At 38.7% G+C, this 16,763-nt stretch overlaps 1 protein-coding gene across 2 annotated transcripts in view; it reads left to right on the top strand.

Annotated features, from left to right (window-relative positions):
- LOC141771735 (CD166 antigen homolog A-like) overlaps positions 1 to 12,908 on the top strand; it is a 43,423-nt gene extending 30,515 nt beyond the window's left edge. The window contains exons 7-16 of one of the 2 annotated variants that reach the window (XM_074642299.1): positions 2,146 to 2,270; positions 2,398 to 2,530; positions 2,872 to 2,984; positions 3,081 to 3,207; positions 3,895 to 4,016; positions 6,973 to 7,105; positions 8,452 to 8,484; positions 8,962 to 9,073; positions 11,068 to 11,203; positions 11,294 to 12,908. In XM_074642299.1, the coding sequence (XP_074498400.1) occupies positions 2,146 to 2,270; positions 2,398 to 2,530; positions 2,872 to 2,984; positions 3,081 to 3,207; positions 3,895 to 4,016; positions 6,973 to 7,105; positions 8,452 to 8,484; positions 8,962 to 9,073; positions 11,068 to 11,170 (1,001 nt within the window). In that variant the 3' untranslated portion in view covers positions 11,171 to 11,203; positions 11,294 to 12,908. The remainder of the gene's footprint in view (positions 1 to 2,145; positions 2,271 to 2,397; positions 2,531 to 2,871; positions 2,985 to 3,080; positions 3,208 to 3,894; positions 4,017 to 6,972; positions 7,106 to 8,451; positions 8,485 to 8,961; positions 9,074 to 11,067; positions 11,204 to 11,293) is intronic. The other variant, XM_074642300.1, reaches the window with a different exon arrangement.
- The last annotated feature ends 3,855 nt before the right edge of the window (positions 12,909 to 16,763 follow it).

The following is a 16,763-nucleotide window of genomic DNA, read 5'->3' as shown; positions in this document are numbered from 1 at the left end:
CTTTCTCACCGAGAGTTAGACGAGAAGATCGATACCACTCTCGTGGCAGCACAGTAAATACGAAGCTACAGCCTACAGCTACAGGGGGAAACAACTAGCCTGGCAAGGTCCATCGGTAAACATATTATTTTTTCTCCAGTTAACGAGTGAGCTGTAGAGGTGCCGGTAGGTGGATTGTTTACCTTTGCACAGAGCCAGGCTACATGTTTCTCCCTGTTTCCAGTCTTTATGCTGAGCTAAGCTGACTGTCTCCTGCTGTAGCTTCATATTTAACAGACAGATATGAGTGTGGTATCTAACCTCTCACCTAACTCTCTGCAAGAAAGTGAACAGGTATGCTTTCCTCACTTATTTTTTCGGTATGTCCATATACATTATGAAACAAAAAAAAGAAAATCTGGCACATGTATCTCGTGATTGTCTGTCACCTTGGGTATTTTGGTAGAGATCCAAATCCAACTGCAGACTACAAATTTCTAAATATTTTCTATTCTTAAAAAAGGAAAAAATGGACAGTTGTGCAGACTTAAAGCAGCAGTGGGTAGAAATGGAGCAAATATGATTAAAGAAGTTATTTTTATAAAACGGTCACTATATCCTGACAGTAGTGCATGAGACAGGTAATCTGAAAAAAATTCATGTTCCAGTGTGTCCTCCGGTGCTCCTAACGGCATCTGCAAAATTTCACAGAAAACAACCAAGCAGAGCCGAGCTGGAGCCTTGCCGTCTCTGAGCAGCTGTCAATTACTCGCGAACCTCGAACCAAACGGTCAAACTAGGCAGCGCTGATCAAATATGAATCAATATTCTGTTACTGTAATGCCTATTTCTCACATCAAATGTTTTCAGAAATATCTTGTAGTGTACTGTTTAGCTGTAAAATGAGAAAGTTTGTGACCCGGCAGCTATGTTGAGATCAGTTGAGGAAATACCAAGCACCGCCCACTAGTCGGAGCAAACTTTCTCATTTTACAAAGTAACATTTTTCAAAGTCTCCCGTAACAGGCTAGATTTTTTAAAGCCTGAAAACAGAGCCAAGAGGAGGTGCAGAAGTCTCTCAGAACACTTGAATTACAATATGCTGAAAGGTTATTATGGATTTTTTGCGAAATGATGCCAAAAATATTCTGCCTACTGAAGCTTTAAAGCAAGTATTCTGTATGATTGTATTCTTATTTTGCTGATGAAAGGTTAGAAAAACAACACTGCAGCAGAAGGTTTCTCCACCTGTAGAAAACCACTCACATTTGCTTTTTACCAGGTTGATCTGTTTAAGAATTTTCTTGGTAGAATCTGTGCTTTTTCCCCCCTGGGAGCATTATATAGATTTTTTATCCACTTTTTAAAAACCTATTTTTTTAAGTATTGACGAGCAAAAAAGTGGTGCTGTTTTAAATTCTGAGCTTCAATTATTTAAGGGTGTATGTTTTTATTCACTGTAATGAGATTTTGTTATATTTTTGAAGAGTAAACTGCTGCCAGACAAATATTACTTAATATGACATGAATTTAAAAACGCAGTCAAAGGTAACAAAAGCCTGACTATTTAATTGAAGATGTTCAACATCACACACTGTGTCTCGCTGGGCTTTTCAGGACTACATCAGCAGCAGCTCCTGACCCACAAGCTCTCAACAAAACCCAGAAAGACTTCTTTTAAAAAATCCGAGCCATAGCCAGTGGAGACAGACCGCCGCCTGTGTTATTTTTTCCAGACTATATTAACAGTTTTTTTTATGTCATCCTTTTGCTTCCAGCCAAAAAAAGACAACAGTAGCAGCACCTTTAATGGTGACAGTTGAAAAATGAGGTGTGGATTCTGTAGCTCTGTAGTGGGATCCAAACCGAACGCTGCATTAAATATTGAAGTTACCTGCTCGACGTGGCCTTTAAAGTAAAATGTAAAAGTGCCGGAACACTTTCTTATCAGAAATGTGAAGAGTTTTCCTCAGATGGAGCAGAAATATTGAGATTTCAAAGCATCGTTTGGTCTTGCGCCTCAGAATGTGACTGCAATTCAGCCATCTCCTCAGAAGTTGGTCATAACCAATACTGAAGCACAAAGTTTCATGCATAGTTTAATACGCCGTCCACCCTCACGTACATCCTCTCTCTGACTTTCTGTCTCCGATTTTTTTTGTGCAGACTCCACAGAGAACATCGTCCTCCAGGTCTCTGCTCAGGAGCCTCTGGTAGAAGGAGACAATGTGACTCTGAAGTGTGAGGCGGACGGTAACCCTGCTCCCACCACCTTTAACTTCCACCTTAAGGTAAGGTGCACAAGCTCATCAATATCTCATAGAGAGTCGATGCTCTTCCATTCATTCTTATTGTGTTGTTTTTCTTCAATAAGGCATCGTAAACTAATCCCCCACCATTGTTTGCGTGTCTTTGAAGGGAGAGTTGGTGAAAGTGGAGAACGCCGATACTTACACCATCACGAACGTCTCGCGTGACACCACTGGCGAATACAAATGCTCCCTTGTTGACGACCCGACAATGGAAGCATCCAAGGACATCACAGTCAACTGTAAGAGACCTAAACATGTGTTTGCTGAAAACGTGGAAATTACCGCAATTTTGCTACATGCCGGCATCGTCATCAGCGTAATTTTCTTTCCTTGTTTGTTGCCATGAAAGCGAAAAGTTTTTTGCTAATGAAAAAAGAAAGTCCTAATGTCTCTCTCTGCCAGCCTCACCTGTCTTGCTGTGCTTTGTGGAGAAAAGTGTTGTGTCAACCACGCCGCCTCTAATAAGCTGCATCTGCAGGGCAGCGAGCCAAGTACAGGGTTGTGTGGTTAACAACAGGAATGTTTCGACCCTTGTCAGGCATCTGAACAATCTTTTCACCGTCCTCTTCTCTCTTGTTAGACCTAGACATCAATTTAAGCCCCTCTGGAAATATCGTCAAGAGTGCCGGTGAGGCCTTGGATCTAACTTTCCAGATTGATGCCTCCGGAGACTCCAAGGTCTCCTGGACAAAGGTAAAAGCAATCTTTTATACAACAAAGCCTGAAGCGGGTAAAGAAAACTTTGTGGATGTTATTGACCGTGCTGGTTTCCTTTTTCATTTAATTCAGGACAATGTTAAACTGGACAAAGAGCCCAAGTTTACCACACTGACTTTCGCCGACTCTGGCAGTTACGAGTGCGAGGTGACGATGGGGCTCCTCAGTCGAAAAGCTGTTCTTGAACTGGCTGTCGAAGGTAAGGACGCGGAGGAAACTCAGAGATTGTTGGGAAATACGATTATTCGCTTTGCTGCTGAGTGCTGGATGAGAAGATTTATACCACTCTCATGTCTGTACGGTAAACATGAAGCTGCAGCCAGCAGCAGGTTAGATTATCTTTACTTAAATACTGGAAACACGGAGAAACAGCTAGCCTGGCTCTGGGCTAAGGTTACAAAATCAAGATAAAAACAAGTTCACAAACAATTGTTTCATTTGTACAGAAAATCCGAAGTGTAAAATTGTTTTATGATGGGTTGTCAGGCAACCAGCAGAGATGATCCAGGAAGTTACTCACAACAACAATTTGTTGTTTTTACACTTCGGTTTTTGTACGGATTAAACGAGATACAACCTGTTAATTAGTGAGCTGTAGAGGTGCTCGTCGGCACATTTTGTTGCCTTTAGACAGAGCCAGGCTAGTTGTTCCCCTACGGCTGTTGGCCGTAGCTCTAGACTTGCCATCTATATAGAGAGTGGTATCAATCTTCTTGTCTAACTCTCAGCAAGAAAGTGAAAAAGCGTATTTCCCAAAAATGTCAAACTATTGCTTTCAGTAAGGACTCTCCCCACTCATCCTGTGTATGTGCACGAACGATATGCAACCATTCACACCACACATGCGCTCATTCAGATGTATCTGAAGAGTTACATCCTGTTGCAGGTGCTCCAGTCATCAAACAGCTGACTAAAGCGCGCGGTGAAGACGGCAAACACGATGTCCTGATTTGTGAGGCTGAAGGTGTTCCAAAGCCTGCCGTTTCCTGGAGCATCAACGGCACCTCGGTATGCACACACACACGCACACACACACACATACACTCTTACAGAATTAGTTCTTAGGATACTGGGATACTTTAACTTTGGCTGGATGTTTGGAGGTATCGGACATCGTCTAGGCTCTTTTTAGATTGATAGACACAGTTAACAAGATCTAATGTGGTGCAAGGCTGAATGCAAACCGTCCAATATACTTGCTGGTACTCCGGGTACTTTCTGTGTCCATGCCGGAGTGATGACCGTTGGAGTTTTAGTGGGAGCAGATGCAACACACAAACTCCTCAAAACCAAAAGTAAACTGGCAACATGTGGCACGAAGCCATAGACAAACACACTGTAGGCTCGTGATAATTTGACCGGTCGTAAGATCTGAAGTATTGGGGAGCTGTTGTGAATGAGGGTGTGGAAATGGAAGTCCGTGTCGGGTGTACACACTGCTACTGTAAATAGTCCATACCATAATTGCCCATTTCATAAAAACAGGTGTTGTTTAGAAGCACAGTATAAAGTTATAATCCCTAAAATTTCAGTCCTGGTTACCGTGGTAACAGTAAATTTAGTTTAATAGGCTACTACAGCAAACACTTCTTGAGTGTATGTATTGAACCAGTGTATCTGTAACACAGTGCAGCCAAACAAACTCGCGTTGTTTTAATGAAGAGGTCGAGTAGCTTTCGAGTAATTTACTGAAAGCAAAGCTGGAGCTCATTGTTTCCTGTGAATCCCTTGTGTGTGAGATAGGCACTTTTAATCCAGCGTGGGACTGGCGTACTCCGCCACTAACAATGAAAATAACTATAAAGAGAGTAATTAATGAATATAGATGCATGGAAGAGCTTTTGCTAAAAAATGCTGACAATAAATAACAAATAAAACAGAGCTTGGTTTCATGAAAATCTCAAGGATTGTGATTTATATAACTATAACTTTTAAATGGCCTATGCGTAATTTCAATAACTGAACCTGAGTTTATTGTTTATTGTCATCCAGGACAACTGCAACCTTACAAACATGACAAACCGATTTCTCAATCCCAGATTATGGGGAGAGTTTCCCCCCTGTGCTTGTTAACTTGTGTTTTCCGCCACAGTTGGATGTAAAGATTTATTGATTATAAAAACAAGAATTTAGAGCTGCAACGATTAATCAATTAATCGATTAGTTGTCAACTATTAAATTAATTGCCATATATTTTGATAATGGATTAATCGGGTAGAGTAATTTTTTAAGAAAAAAGTTCAAATTCTCTAATTCCAGTTTCTTAAATGTCAATATTTTCTGTTTTTTTTTATTTGTTTTATTCCTTTATCACTATAAACTGAATTTCTTTTGAGTTCTTGACAAAACAAGACGTCATCTTGAGCTTTGGGAAACACTGATCAGCATTTTTCGCTATTTTCTGACATTTTATAGCCAAAACTACTGATCGATTAATCAGGAAATAATCGACAGATTAACCGACAATTAAATAATCATTAGTTGCAGCCCTAAACAAGATGAATATCAGCTTTAAAGAGTGACCACACATCCTGGTTATTCTTCATGTCGTCCTCCTGACCACCTACAATCACACTTGAAATAAAGTTTTTAAGAGACACATCATTCAGAATGCTTTGAATGTTTCTGCCAGTCATTCAGTCATTCTTTGACGGATAAGTCAATACTGGTTGTCATAGTAATCCATGCTCTGACAATAGCAACCGGTTTGTCCTGCAGTACAGTAACTGCCGGGACATGTTTAGGCAACAACATCTAAATATGTTGTCAATAAAGCAGCAAGGAGACATACTGTAGATGATTTCTATGTGCAGCCGTTGTTACAGAGATACACTTTGTGATTATATTTAGTGCTATTTAGGTGTCTCGTTCATCAAACAACTTCTGAAAATACACTTGTTCCTTCACTGAACAGCCAGAAGCTGTAAACGTCTCTTTAAGCAGTGACGACAAACCACTGAGATGCTCATATATAAATGGCACTGCTTTCCTCAGAACACACCTATGAATAACATCAGCAGAGGTGTGAAGATGTGGCTAAACAAAGGCTGTCTGTTTAAGCCTCCTGCCATTGTGGGGACGCTAACAAATCAAAGGTTTTCCAGTGTCTTGGTCCTGAGACAGCCCATGCTTTGCTTTTGCCACTCAATGAATACTCCCTGTTATGTGCATAGCAGTTTGCACTGTTAGTGTTTTCCCCAGCTACCACACTTATCTAGTCCAAATATTTCTAGGCGGTTGTGCTCAGTGTTTCGAAAGAGTACATCTCTTCATTTTCTCCGAGGCTCTCAAACACAGTATTTTTCTCACCAGACTGTCATGAAGACAATCCCTTTTAAATGGACCCTTTTTTTCTCCTCTTTTGTTTCTGTGGCGTACCTGTGTGCTCACTGATAGCAGAACCACTCAATGAATCAGTTTGAATTACACGTGAACTCGAGGCACTGTGTGGGATGGTTACAATTCTTTTCAAGCCTTTCAGTCAGTGCCTAACCTCAAAAACCCTGAACCTGTGTGTCATAATTAATCAACTCCAAAGGTGCACGCAACTCTTTCACTGAAGGACAATGCATTTTAGAGATAGCACACAATTATGCATTTCAGTCAAAGTTTATTTTTCCTCCTCTCGTCTCATCCTTTTAAAGCCTATTCACAGAGATAATAACGCAAGGCTTGAATACAGGCTCAGCGATGGTTATTTACAAAATTGCCACATCCTCTTGTATGTGTAGAGGACATGAAAAGGGTGTTGGCAGTTTGTCTTTGTGTCTGGGGGTTTTCCTCTGAGACTCAAGTGTCTATATCCCAGAGGCGCACGCTTTGTCATGGAAAGGCTGAGTCACAGATCAGTCCAACGTCGCCCCCTAGTGGTACAATATACCTACTTCTCACATGCAACTGTTAGAAACAATGTGAAGGCAGGTATGTGAATACTAACGTTTGTGTTTTTGCTCTTATCGTTCAGCTTGATGAGAGTCCTTTCGTCAACGGAAAGATAATACACAAAATCAAAGTTGTGCCTACTGCGAATCTGACTGTCTCTTGCACGGTGGCCAATGAGTTTGGCGTGGATAGCAGCACTATAAATGTGTCATTCGGTAAGTACAAAGCGGTAGGCCTAGTATAGTCCGTGTTTTTCCTAAAGACTAACTGCCTTTGTAGATGTTTTCCTACTCTGCTCACTAACTCTTTCTGTCTGCATGTTGACTTTACATGATGTTGAAATGCTTGGATAAAAACTAGGTAAGGGTAAACGCACTTAAGGTTGTTGTTTTTTTAATCACCTTTTAGGGCTGACCCTTCTGATATACACATAAATCAATAGGGCTGACAATCGATTAAAATATTTAATCGCAAATTAATCGCGCATTTTTAATCTGTTCAGAATGTAACGTAAAGGGAGATTTGTCAAGTATTTAATACTCTCATCAACGTAGGGAGTGGGCAAATATGCTGCTTCATGCAAATGTATGTATACAGTATATGTATTATTGGAAATCAACTAACAACACAAAACAATGACGTGCCCCAAACTGCATGTGATTATCATAAAGTGGGCATGTCTGTAAAGGGGAGACTTGTGGGTACCCATAGAACCCATTTTCATTCACATATCTTGAGGTCAGAGGTCAAGGGACCCCTTTGAAAAATGCCCATGCCAGTTTTTCCTCGTCTAAATTTAGCATAAGTTTGGAGCATTTTTTAAGCTTTGTCAGGACAAGCTAGTGTGACATGATTGGTACCAATGGATTCCTTAGTTTTTTTTAGTTTCATATGATACCAGTATCTTCACTCTACCTTTAAAACTGAGCCCGCTACCACCTAAAAATTGCAAGTTGCATTAATGCGTTGAAGCAATTAGTGGCATTAAAACAAATTTGCGTTATCGCGTTAACTTTGACAGCCCTAATAATCAACCAATCAGTTTACTTTAATCAAAAATGTTAGTCCATACTAGAAAAAGCTAAATGGTAAAATATGAGAGGAAAACCACATGCTGTATAAATAAATAATGTATAAATTAGCAGCATTTATTTTTGCTTTTAACAGATTTCTGTTTGGTATTTGGTTGTTTGCCTTTTGATGATCCCTGAGGGAAGATCTAACTTCTAACTATCACCTCACCACTGTCAAAATGTAATCGATGCATGCTCTTAACACTTCGTACACACTATTGTCCAAAAATGTGCAGTGTTTATATCATTCCTTGCTCTCCCTTGCTTACTCATTCCTGCGTGTTTGAGACAGCATTTCACCTCTCTTCTCCCCCCCCCCCTTTCACTCAGTGGTGTGTATGTTGGGATGCTGGATTTAATCTGTTCCCTCTTTTCTTCCTACTTGCATGCAAAAGTAGAATAGAGGCAGAGTGGTATTTTTTTTTCTGGACATCAAGCTTGTTTTCTTTTTGTTTTGGAAGTTAATTTTACTTTATATCTGATTTCAGTAAATGATGATGAGGTGAGAATGCATAAACAAGGTAAGTTGTAGCGGTCTTCTTGCTTGTAACAATCGGTGGGAGGGGGTGGGAGGGAGGGTAAGTAAAGACTATGGGGGAATAAAATGTGGAAGAAGGCTCTTGATTAAATATTAACCTTTTACATCACCTTGGACTCTACACCTGGACAAAAAAATCAATCTTTGGACAGTGTGTTTCCATTAATGAAACACAGAATAAGAGGAGTGGAGTTACCAGCATCCTGACAAAATGTCAACATTGTCCATAATCCCATTGGCTGACGAAATGAGTCACTAACTATGAATATCTGCCATTAACATTTAAATCAGTGAGTCATAACCATGTACAGTACGGATGTGTCCATTCATCAATGCATTTATTGCACATAATGGCTTCTTTTTCTTTTTTTTCTTCCCTGTGTTAGTATGCAGTCATATGCTGGAGGGTCATACAGAGATGTGTCACCCAGGTCTCTCATGTTTCTGTTTTGTCTTACAGACCAATCGGAGGATAACGACCAAACCAAGTTGGTGGTCGGCGTCGTAGTCGGTCTCCTTGTCGCCACTTTGGTTATAGGCCTGGCATACTGGGTCTACATGAAGAAATCCAAGTAAGAAATCCAACATTCACCTTTCTACAAATCATAATACTGTTATATAATTCTAATCTTTTTTTAGAGTTGCATTATTACGTAATTTAGGTACATGGTTAAAATATTATGCTACAAATGTTATTTGGTATATTTTGGCAGCTAAACTTAATAACATAGTAAGAGGAGTATTATGGCAGCAGAAAACAATTAAGCTAATCCAAATACAGATATTTTTGTGAAATAAAGAGATACAGATAGTAGCTTTGCGTTTCGCCTCTGTATACCTAGTCGCCACCAACTTCCCCTCAAGAACACAGCAGACTATATGTCAGCTTCATTTCATGCCCTCTCTATGCTGGAAGTAGGTTTTCTGTGTGTAAATTAGTTTGGGATGATTTGATTGTAACACAACTTAATCATGGAGTCATGGAGTTTGTGCTTGCCTGCCAGGTGACCTCATGGTGATGATAAGAGTCCAGGAAGTCCCCCACCCCCACCCCCCAAACCATATCTTATCATTTTTAACTTTTTGTCCAGATTTAAAGGAACAGTGTATAACATATCGGGGCGGGTCCACTTCACGGTGTCCGCCATGTTGCTCAGTAGCCCAGAACGGACAAACCAAACACTGACTCTAGAGAAAGCCTTGTGCGTTTTTACCTTACCTTAAGGCCACTGTAGTTCTCTGACAGGCTTTTGAAACTGCAGAGTCAAAAACCATGGTACAGCTTGCCGCCATCTGAGTTCCCTTTGTCCTAAAGTAGTGTTATTATGGTAAGGATGGCCTCTGAGCGAGGCGAATGGTTATACTACGGTTTTGCACTCGGCCGCTCACGTTACTGCAGTCTTGGAAAGGGAGGAGTGAGAGGAGGGGTACTCAGTTGGTTGCACTCTGCAACCACACCACTAGATGCCACCAAATCCTACACACTGTATCTCTAACAAACAATATATATAATGTGTTAATTATTGACCTTTAGAGGTGCTGATTTGTGTTACCTTTGGACAGAGCCAGGCTAGATTTTTCCCCGTTTCCAGCCTTTATGCTAAACTAAGCTAAGCTAAGTTAAGCTAACTGCGTGCTGGCTTTAGCTTCATATTTGATATATTCTTGGGGTCTTGGGCACTGCGGCAGTTGGCACTTGGTGATCAACCTTGCATTTACCAAATTAAGGGAATTAGCTCTTGATTGATCATGAACACATAACTTGCTCATGTAAGTACATATTTGCAGATCCATTAAAGGCAGGGTGGACGATCTTGAGAAACTAGCAAGAGTACACTAGATTTAAAAGAAATTAAAAAAATAAATAAATAAATAAAACGAGCCCAGTATCGCCATTGTTTTCCAATGAAAGTCGCTTTTTCTTTTCTTTTTTTGTCAGAGCATTCGATTTACTGATTGCTGTCAGGATGTAATGAGACTTTCAACTAATAACAAAAAATAATTTATTAAATCTTGATCAACCCTGCCTTTAAGTGTGTTGTGTAGAGTATAGAATTTAGTGGCATCTAGAGTTGAGGTTGCAGATTGCAACCAACTGAATACCCTTCCGCTCACCCCTCCCTTTCCAAATGTGTTGGAGAACTACGGTGGCCTTCAGGTAACGTTAAAACGCAAAAGGCTTTCTCTGGAGCCAGTTTTTGGTTTGCCCGTTCTGGGCTACGGTAGAAACATGGTGGAGCAACATGGCAGACTCAATGAAGAGGACCCGCTCCCAATGTAGATATGAAGGGCTCATTCTAAGCTAAAAAAAACCCCACAACAATTCTTAGTTTCAGGTGATTACACACGGATGAAAACATAATTATGAATATTAAATTCCATTTCTGCTAATAAATCCCCCTAAATGCTACACACTGGATCTTTAAGTACAAGTGGATATAGTAGATATTATTCTGCACACGTGTAGTGAACACACCATACCATGTACAGTTTGTTTTTCTTACACGAATGACTGTAGAGGGAAGGAATGTCAACATGTCGGGTAACAAAGTTTTATTCTAAACAGGCAAGGAAGCTGGAAGACTGGTGAGAAGGAGAACGGGTCTTCTGAGGAGGAGAAAAAACTGGAGGAGAAAGTGGAGGAGAACAGCCAAAAAGCTGAGGTGTAAAGAAACGGCAACCATCCTTTGGGAATGTGAAAGGTAGAAAACATTGCCATCGTATGCCTAAAATAAAGATGAACAAAAGTCATTCTCTTTTTTTTTTTAACAACATTGTTGTTTTCTTTTCAGTGAGAACGTGGAACTTTTGCACATTTCTCTTCACCTCTGTCTTTGGGAAAAAAAAGTGTACATTGGGATGAAGACGGTTTGGATTTGGTTTCAGGGAGAATTTTACTAAAAAGCATATCCAAACGCCCCCCCGAGCCCCTCAAACCCTCACCCCCTCCATTCCTTAAAAAAAAATAAAAATGAATGGATACTGTGTGTGATATACATAACTTGTCTGCACTACTGATACACGTGTAAACTTGTCTACTATTAGGATTCATGTTTGTTAGAATGGAATTTGGGAAACTGAGAAAATGCAGAACTTTTTTTTGGTTTTGTTAGTTGATGCAAGTAGAATTACTACTAGACCAGTTGCCTTTGCTGTAAGGATGTGTAGGCCTGCGTTAGTCTGACCCTCGGAGGACATCACGGGGACTGAGGGTCATCATCACCACCACCGCTTCTTAGCTTCACGTCATCACGGTCAAACAACTCTGCCTTCAACATCAGTGTACTAAATCTGTTCATTCATTTCAGTTTGTTCATTCAGGCGTTAAAAAAAAAAAGTTGAGATAGAGATGAAATTCCTGAAAGGGCTATGGGTATATTGTTATACTCGGCATTAGTTGTAGATGGTAATATGATTTACATGTTGCAGGAAGTAGGCGATGTGCCACAGAGTTCTTTGGCATTACATGATTTTTTTTTGTTCTTTGATTGTGTGTACCTCTTTGCAAAGTAACCAGGAGAGAAACTCAGTTCATTTTGTTTCTTTTTTTTCAAATGTACTGTACATTTCGACATAACCACTGTATAACACAAGCAGGTAGATTATTGAGAGAATGTAAAACATAACTCCACTCATATTACTGGCTTTAATTTGGCTGTACAGATTGTTTTACATAAAGCCACTGTTTGGTTTCACGCAAGAAGAAGTCCTTGAGCCTGTAGTAGTGAAAGGATTTTTTTTTAGTTTCAAGGCTATAAGTGAATTTGTGCTTCATCAGTGTTGAGGTATGATTGTTTATTGCTTAGCCATGGCATCATTTTGTAACGGAGCACACAGAGAGGACAAGGCGTTTAGCCGTCAACGATATGTTTGCCTTCTTTTGAAAATCTACCTGTAAATTGCTTCAGTTTGTGATGTGCACTAGGGTTCATGTTTTCATGTCAGATTTGTGTAGAATACGATGGAATACGCGCAGCTGTACACGTCACAAATTTGGTCCATTTTACTAAATTTGAAAATGCATCAAGACCAGGATGTAATTGTGAAGTATGTGAATTTAATTTTTCTTTTTTGCTATTTATATTGTAAAAAAATGTCCTGGTAGGCAAATTCGACAATTGTCAAATAACTCATAACATGAATTGAAACCGTTCCGGTAAATTACTTGCAGACAAAATTGTAATTAAGTTGTGAGTCCTCAGTAGGTTGCTCAGCGTCTGGTTGAATAGTAGATTCAGCATGTGATAATCTCAGACCTCCAAAAGGCTGTTTGTTGCCTACTTTGTGCAAAACCATCAAATTGGAAGAATGACCAAAGAAAGTGAACATTGCCATGCAAGTATTGTAAATACCTGATGTTTGTTTTTGTACTTTTGTTTAAAATAAAGTGTACATTTGGAAAAGTTATGTCCACTGAATATTAATTATGTTGTTACTAGTTTTCACATTTTTTTCATCTTTTGAAATAAAGAGCAACACGGTACCGAAATGTTTTTCACTTGTATACATGCAGAAACACTTCTGTGAAGATGCGTGGCGCAGAATGACTGTATGATGTCTGTAGTTGTCCAGTAACTTTATATGAATGATGTAGAAAATAGACCATAACTGAGCAGAAAGAGTTGCAAATAGTGGAAAATAATAGCCTTTCAGAATAAGTAATTTTATTTATTTATTTATTATTTTATTTTATTTGTTAGAATCAATCTCGGAATTTGACGAAAAATGTTTCTGCATCATCGGTTCCAAAATACAAAACAAAAATCGAAGATTTTAGATTGTGATTTCCTATGTTTTTGATTAGTTTGTGGTAGAAACTATTGCAAATATATAGAATTTTTATGTTTCAACAAGATGCCGATTTTAATAACAGTCAGATAAACAAAACAATTGTATATAAGAATTAAAAAAACTAAGATAAGATCAATAAAATCAGGTAAAATAATTACACAGTGACCCATGATCCATTATGAAAAAATATGTCTAAATTATAATCTCTGGGCATAAAACTGATCAGGATTTGGGATTTGATCCAAAATTCATATCAAATCTGATATATTACTGCAACATATTTGCTTGTCTTCCATATCAAGGTAGACGTCACGGAGGGAGGTGTTGTGTCAGGAAATAGTAACCTAGATAGCCTTGATCCTGTTGGCAGTGTGACCACAAACAACTGGAAAACAAATGCAGTAGATGGATGGATAGGTAAAAGATGAGGATTGTGTTCATATCAGATTCAAAACCTCTTTACCAGTAGTGGAAAGTACATTTGCTCAAGTACTTTGTACAAGCACAAGTTTTACTTTACTTTACATTTCTGCTGCTATAATCCCTGTACTGCTTTCTCTACTATACTGCATTTCAGAGGGAAATATTGTACTTTTTACTCCACTACATTCATTTCACAGCTATACTTACAAGTAACTCATGATTTCATTTTAGGGCTGTCAAAGTTAACGCGATAACGTGTTAATGCAAATTCGTTTAAACGCCACAAATATTTTTAACGCATTAACACAATTGATCTTTCGGAGGTTGTAGCGGGCTCAGTTTTAAAGCTAGCGTGAAGATTTTGGCATCATATGAAAATAGAAAAACCTCCTCCGAATCCATCGGTACCAACCATGTCATAGCTTGTCGGGAAGGAGGCTAAATAACACTCCAAACTTGCACTTAATTTCGGCAAGGAAAAACTGGTATGGCCATTTTCAAAGGGGTCCCTTGACCTCTGACCTCCAGATATGTGAATGTTAATGGGTTCTACGGGTACCCACGAGTCTCCCCTTTACAGACATGCCCACTTTATGAAAATCACATGCAGTTTTGGGTCAAAGTCAAAAGTCAAGTCAGCACACTGACATACTGACAGCTGTTGTTGTCTGTTGGGCTGCAGTTTGCCACGTTATGATTTGAGCATATTTTTATGCTAAGTGCAGTACCTGTGAGGGTTTCTGGACAATATTTGTCATTGTTTTGTGTTGTTAATTGATTTCCAATAATAAGTATTTACATATAGTTGCATAAAGCAAGCCTATTTTCCCACTCCCACTCTGACAAGAGTATTAAATACTTAACAAATCTCCCTTTACGGTACATTTTGAACAGATAAAAATGTGCGATTCATTTGCGATTAATCACGTTTAATCATTAATCGAAAATTTGAATCGATTGACAACCCTATTTCATACACAAAATACTGTATATGATCAACATATAAAATATAATGCATTTTTTTATGGAGTAAACATCTCAACAAACAGGTGCAACATGAAAATGCTGCCTATATGTGCACCAATAGCTTAACAATAATACAATAATACCATGTAATATAATATGTATAAATGTAACCTTATTTGTTCGATAATCAGATGAAATGCAAGGTCATTTACAGGTCAATGTCGTCAGCGGGGTGAGTCACTTGACTGCTGCAGTCAGTGCAGTAGCTCTGCATGTGATTAGTCATAACCTTTAAACATCTTCTACTCATTTTGTGGCTGATGCACAATCTCCAAATAAAGTGTACAGTAAGAACTGTAAGCAGCATGGACGTCATCACCAGATGGTCTGCATAATGCTAAACAAAATAAGCTTCTGCTGCCATCCTGTGGTCAAAACATATACTGGAGTGATCAGTGTTGGAATCAAGGAAATATCTGTTAGATGTTGGGGTTTTTTCTGGGAACTGAAGCTGCTCATACAGCTGAAGTCTGAGCGCATGATGAGATACACTTTGACAATGTGAGGATGAATCTGATTAAAGATCAGCTCCGGACCGAAAAGCATTCGACTTTTAGTTGTGTTTGAGGTTTTTGCTTAACAACATCATCAGTGTCACAAGAACATTTAACAAATTCAATAATCCAACTGCTGACGTACATCACAGATGTTGTTTTGAACACACAGAAGTTCAGGGATGCATCTCCATGACCACATCCTAACTTGGTAGGTTAAAATGATATTGTTAACAGGGTTATTATAAGAGTATTATCACTTATTTTAAATATTAAACATTAAAACACTTATTGTGCATGTATGACAAACTCCTATGTTGGTTCACAGATAGATGAGAACCAAGTGGAACATTTATAAACACATTTATAGAAACACAGAGAACATAAAAACAAGATCCAATATATGAATTAAAATGAATAACCGGAGGAGTTGCTCAATTCCTGTATACTATATCTAAATACTTATAATATAAAAAGTTGAGAGTGTTCATGGTGACACCTTTCTCTCCCGTCTCGTTCATAGAAATAGAAAGGATAGTTTAAATGATTTCATACATTTGGAACATTTCTTGCAGCTTTTAAGATACTATTTTAGTCAAGTGTTTGTTAATTATAGAAGATTACCACATGAGAATCTCAACTGGTCTGGTTTATGTTCAAATGTGTCAATATTTTGAGATAATTCCTTCATATTTGCAATAGTATTTCATCACTAGATACATATTTTGTGATCAACATAAAACTAACTACACCCATGACCTCTGTGGCCTTCAATAAATAGTGGATGTCCTCTGACAGGATAACAAAACGGAAAGATGACAAAAAAAGGTTATGCACCAAAGACTTCAGATGGAGCTGGAGGAAATTGTAATGCGATGGCCTGAACTAAATCGATGGTTAAATTTTTTTTTTAACAAAAAAAGGATAAGAGTAGTGTTAGATTTAACATAGTCTTGAATTAACTAAACCAACTGGATTAAGTGTAGGCTTGAATTAAACCTCCAAACTGGCCAAGGTGGTTTAACTTCAGGGTAATATTGTCTGTCAGAGGAGACACAATTTATACTAATTCAGTGAAGCACAACAGCCAGACAAGTACAGTACTTATTGACATAAAGCAACTGACAATAACTTCACTAAGCCCACATACACAAGCCTCTATACCCCCCTTCTTTCCATAATAGCTTTGGGGTTTTTAGTATTGTTTTCTTTGAACATGATCTTCCATGTGATTTCATTGTTTTGTTTGTTTTTACCACAACAATTTACCAAAGTATGTGCTTTTTGTGATCTCTTCCAGCTTTTATGAGCACACACGGCAATAGCTGATGTGTGCACATACCCTCTCTAATGAGGACTAATGTAGGTTGTTGAAATTATCTAACTTAATTTTAGTCCAGGACTTCCTAATCAAAAAGTAAATAACACAAACTGTTCTAGACTATAGGCCTGCGCCCTGACTGTACACCCTGTCATTGCATACCAATGTGTCTATTGAATCACCTGTCCATAATATTTTATCATACTT

The sequence above is a fragment of the Sebastes fasciatus genome, chromosome 7 (assembly GCF_043250625.1).
Source record: "Sebastes fasciatus isolate fSebFas1 chromosome 7, fSebFas1.pri, whole genome shotgun sequence".
NCBI classification, from domain to species: Eukaryota; Metazoa; Chordata; class Actinopteri; order Perciformes; family Sebastidae; genus Sebastes; species Sebastes fasciatus.
The sequence above is the reverse complement of the archived record's forward strand: the minus strand, read 5'-3'. Positions and strand labels throughout refer to the sequence as shown.